Source organism: Cebus imitator, unplaced genomic scaffold, assembly GCF_001604975.1.
Source record: "Cebus imitator isolate Cc_AM_T3 unplaced genomic scaffold, Cebus_imitator-1.0 Scaffold181, whole genome shotgun sequence".
In the NCBI taxonomy this organism is placed as follows: Eukaryota; Metazoa; Chordata; class Mammalia; order Primates; family Cebidae; genus Cebus; species Cebus imitator.
This window is the reverse complement of record NW_016107496.1, coordinates 2,201,132-2,205,718: the sequence shown is the minus strand read 5'-3', so window position 1 is coordinate 2,205,718 and position 4,587 is coordinate 2,201,132. Positions and strand designations below refer to the sequence as shown.

Genomic DNA, 4,587 nt, shown 5'->3' with positions numbered 1-4,587 from the left:
TTTTTTTTGAGACAGTCTTGCTCTGTCACCCAGGCTGGAGTGTAGTGGCTCAATCTTGGCTCATTGCAACCTGTGCTTCTGGGGTTCAAGCAATTCTCCTGCTTCAGCCCGAGTAGCTGGGATTACAGGTGCCTGACACCACACCAGGCTAATTTTTTTTTGTTGTATTTTTAGTAGAGACAGGATTTCACCATGTTGGCCAGGCTGGTCTTGAACTCCTGACCTTGTGATCTGCCTGCTTCGGCCTCCCAAAGTGCTGATATTACAAGGTGAGCCACCATGGTTTTTTGTCTGTTTTGGTTTTTTTAGCAGCTATAGCTTATAAAGCATAATCACAAATTTTATACGCTTCACATCAACTGTGAATTTAGTATCTCCATCATTTTACAGAGGCTGCAGAGGGAGCTCAGAAATGCTGTGATTTATTAAAAGTCATTTTAGGTCGGATGAGGTGGCTCATGCCTGTAATCCCAGCACTTTGGGAGGCAGAGGTGGGTGGATCACCTGAGGTCAGAAGTTCCAGACCAGCCTGGTCAACATGGTGAAACCCCATCTCTACTAAAAATACAAAAATTAGCCAGGTGTGGTGGCAGGTACCTGTAATCTCAGCTACTCAGGAGGCTGAGGCAGGAGAATTGCTTGAACCCAGGAGGCAGAGGTTGCAGTCAGCCAAGATCATGCCATTGCGCTCCAGCCTGGGAGACAAGAGCAAGACTTTGTCTCAAAAAAAAGTTAAAAAGTTATGATAGGCTGGGCGCAGTGGCTCATGCCTGTAATCCCAGAACTTTGGGAGGCCGAGGCGGGCGGATCACGAGGTCAAGAGATCGAGACCATCCTGGCTAACATGGTGAAACTCCATCTCTAATAAAAAATACAAAAATAGCTGGGCATGGTGGCATATGCCTGTAGTCCCAGCTACTTGGGAGGCTGAGACAGGAGAATTGCTTGAACCCAGGAGGTGGAGATTGCAGTGAGCCGAGATTGTGCCACTGCACTCCAGCCTGGTGCCTCAAAACAGAGCAAGGCTGTCTCAAAAAAAAAAAAGTTATGATAATGAAAGACCTAGAGTTAAGATCCAGATATGGGTTCAAACCCAATGCTCTTTCTATTATATCATAGCATTGCTAGGATGATGAAGGCAAAAAAAAGAATTTTTTTAATAGGGAAAATTTGAGACTCACAATAAAGCTAGAATTAGCAAGACTTTAATTGAATAGCTTTAAATTAACTGTCACTGACATTCTGAGAAGAAAGGTGACCAAAGCTTCTTTTCAAACTGAAGATTAATACATTCCCCCTTCTTATTCTTACAGGACATTGATATGCAGCTGGGTGAAATAATGAACAATGTGCATCGAATAATGACTCGCTATACTCTTGTTTTTAACTCACCCTCTGAAAGGAATGTCTCCCTTGCAGAACATAAGAGAAAACAGAGAACCAGTTTTCTTGAGAAAATGGCTACTTACGCTAAGACTGCTGAAATTAGAGAAAAGACTCTTGTCAACATTCTGGTCTGGTTGGAAGAATGGAGTAAGTTTACAGAAGTAGTTCAGAGGAAAACCACAAAGTTAATGAAAAAGATAGAATATATAAGTAAATTTTGAAGGATTAATTAGACTAAAGAAGAAAAGACTAAGGAAGTTAGTCAGAGAATAGTTATCCTCTATTCCAGTAGGAAATAGGAAAAAATATAGGCTTATTCACTTAGTACCAGCTCTGCAGGACTCGTTGCTTTTTTTTAAAGCATGCCAGCAGTGTCTTTATGCATACTATTCCCTTACCTGGAGCATCTTCCACCAGATGGACACATGGTTCATTTCCTGCTTAAATTCCACTTTAAAATGAGATGTTCTCTGACCATGCCCATTCCCTACCACTTGGCACTTTTCTTTACACTTTACCTTTTTTTTTTGGTTGGTTGTTTAGATGAAGTCTCACTCTCTTGCCCAAGCTGGAGTGCAATGGCACAATCTTGGCTCACTGCAACCTCTACCTCCCGGGTTCAAATGATTCTCCTGCCTCAGCCTCCCAAGTAGCTGGGACTACAGGCACCTGCCACCACGCCTGGCTAATTTTTGTATTTTTAGTAGAGAGGGGGTTTCACCATGTTGGTTAGGCTGGTCTCGAATTCCTGACCTTATGATCTGCCTGCCTTGGCTTCCTGAACTGCTGGGATTACAGGTGTTAGCCACTGCACCCGGCCAGTTTCTTTCAATTTCTTCATTGAGAAAAGCTTCAGAATGGCAATAAGTGTGGGATACCTATATTCCCCAATACAACTATATTGAGTAATTACCCAGTATTATAGGCTTATATATAGTTATTTATTTTGCTGCACAAAAATGATTTTTTTTTCTCTCTTCAAGATGCCATTTTGTCTGAGATTACTGTAATGGATGTTGATGAACACCACCACTGGATAGCACAAATGGAGATGTTACCGGAAACATTAAAAGCTATTGACAACAATGTCAAGATACTAAGCAGATTTAGCACATTTTTCCTCGACGAAAAGAAGAAACAAAAGAAAAAAATATGTAAGGGTGCTTTATGATTTTGAAGATGGAGTTTGACTTTTTATTAAAGAAACAGCTTCTTTTTCTTTTTCTTTTTTTATTTTGAGACAGTCTCACTCTATTACCCTCTCACTCTATTACTCTCTTGCCTCAGCCTCTTGAGTAGCTGGGATTATGAGCACCTGCCACCATGCCTGGCTAATTTTTTTGTATTTTTAATAGAGACAGGGGTTTCATCATGTTGGACAGGCTGGTTTCGAACAAGTGATCCGCCAACCTTGGCCTAGAAAAGTGCTAGGATTAGAGGTGTGAGTTACTGCACCCAGCCAACAATCTACTTTGAGAACATTTCCATTATCCAAAAAGATCCCTCATGCTAATTTGTAGTCAATCTCATACCCATCAGCAGCGCCAGACAGTCACTCATGTACTTTCTCTCCCACTACATTTGCTTTTTCTGGATATTTCACACAAACAGAATCATATTATATGTGGTATTTGCTGTCTGTTTTCTTTCAACTAGCACAATGTTTTTGAAATTCAGTTATGTTATAGGACATTTTGGTAATTTCTTTTCATTGCTAGTTTACACAGTTGTTTAGATATACCACGTTTTGTTTACCGATTCACCAGTTGATACACATTTGAACTGTTTCCACTTTGGGCTTTTATGAATAATGCCATTATTTATCCATTTTTTGGGTAGATAGCCAGGGGTGCCATTATTTACTCATTTATTTTGGGTAGATAGCTAGGAGTAGAATTGCTAGGACATATGGTAAGTTTATGTTTAACTTTTTTTTATTTTTTGAGACAGAGTCTAGCTCTGTCACCAGGCTGGAGTGCAGTGGCAGGATCTCAGCTCACTACAACCTCCGCTTCCCAGGTTCAAGCGATTCTCCTGCTCAGCCTCCAGAGTAGCTGGGACTACAAGCACGTGCCACCATGCCTAGCTAATTTTTTGTATTTTTTTTAGTAGAGATGGGGCTTCACCATATTGGTCAGGATGGTCTCGATCTCCTGACCTTATGATCCATCCACCTTGGCCTCCCACAGTGCTGGGATTATAGGCGTAAGCCAAGGCAGCCGGCTTATGTTTAACTTTTAAAGAAACTCTCAACTGTTTTCCAAAATGACTGTACCATTTTGCATTCTCATCAGCAATGTATGCAGGTTCCAATTTCTCCATTTCCTCAATAACACTTGTTATTGTCTTTTTTTATTATGGCCACCCTTGTATATGTGAAGTGGTATCTCACTGTGGTTTTGGTTTACAAGCATTTCCTTTTCTTTTTTTTTTTTTTTGAAACAGAGTTTCATTCTTGTTGCCCAGGCTGGAGTGCAATGGTGCGATTTTGGCTCACTGCCACCTCTGCCTCCCGAGTTCAAGTGATTCTCCTGCCTCAGCCCCCCAAGTAGCTGGGATTACAGGCATGCACCACCACGCCCAGCTAATTTTGTATTTTTAGTAGAGAGGGGGTTTCCCCATGTTGGTCAGACTCTTGAACTCCTGACCTCAGGTGATCCGCCTGCCTCGGCTTCCCAAAGAGCTGGGATTACAGGCGTGAGCCACGGCGCCTGGCCCCGTTTGCATTTTTCTAGGCAAATGATGCTAAGCATGTTTCATGTGCTTATTAACCCTTTCTATATATTTTTTAGTGAAATATCTATTCAAATACTTGCCCAATTTTTTGGTTTTTTTGAGACAGTTTTGCTCTTGTTGCCCAGGCTGGAGTGCAATGGCACGATGTCGGCTCACCGCAACCTCTGCCTCCCGGGTTCAAGCGATTCTCCTGCCTCAGCCTCCTGAGTAGCTGGGATTACAGGCATGTGCCACCATGCATGGCTAATTTTGTATTTTTAGTAGAGATGGGGTTTCTCCATGTTGGTCAGGCTGTCCTCGAACTCCCAACCTCAGGTGAGTTGCCTGCCTCAGCTTCCCAAAGTGCTGGGATTACAGACATGAGCCATCACGCCCGGCCTACTTGTCCATTTTTCAAATTGAGTTTTAACATTTCTTTATACCTTCTGGATATAGGTCTTTTTTTTTTTTTTTTTTTTTTTTTTT

The 4,587-nt window shown here is 41.9% G+C and overlaps 1 protein-coding gene across 1 annotated transcript in view; it reads left to right on the top strand.

The window, feature by feature from the left end:
• FAM186A (family with sequence similarity 186 member A) overlaps positions 1–4,587 on the top strand; it is a 59,510-nt gene that overhangs the window by 29,851 nt on the left and 25,072 nt on the right. The window contains exons 2-3 of the mRNA XM_037744658.1: positions 1,314–1,533; positions 2,370–2,540. Coding sequence (XP_037600586.1) covers positions 1,314–1,533; positions 2,370–2,540 — 391 coding nt within the window. The remainder of the gene's footprint in view (positions 1–1,313; positions 1,534–2,369; positions 2,541–4,587) is intronic.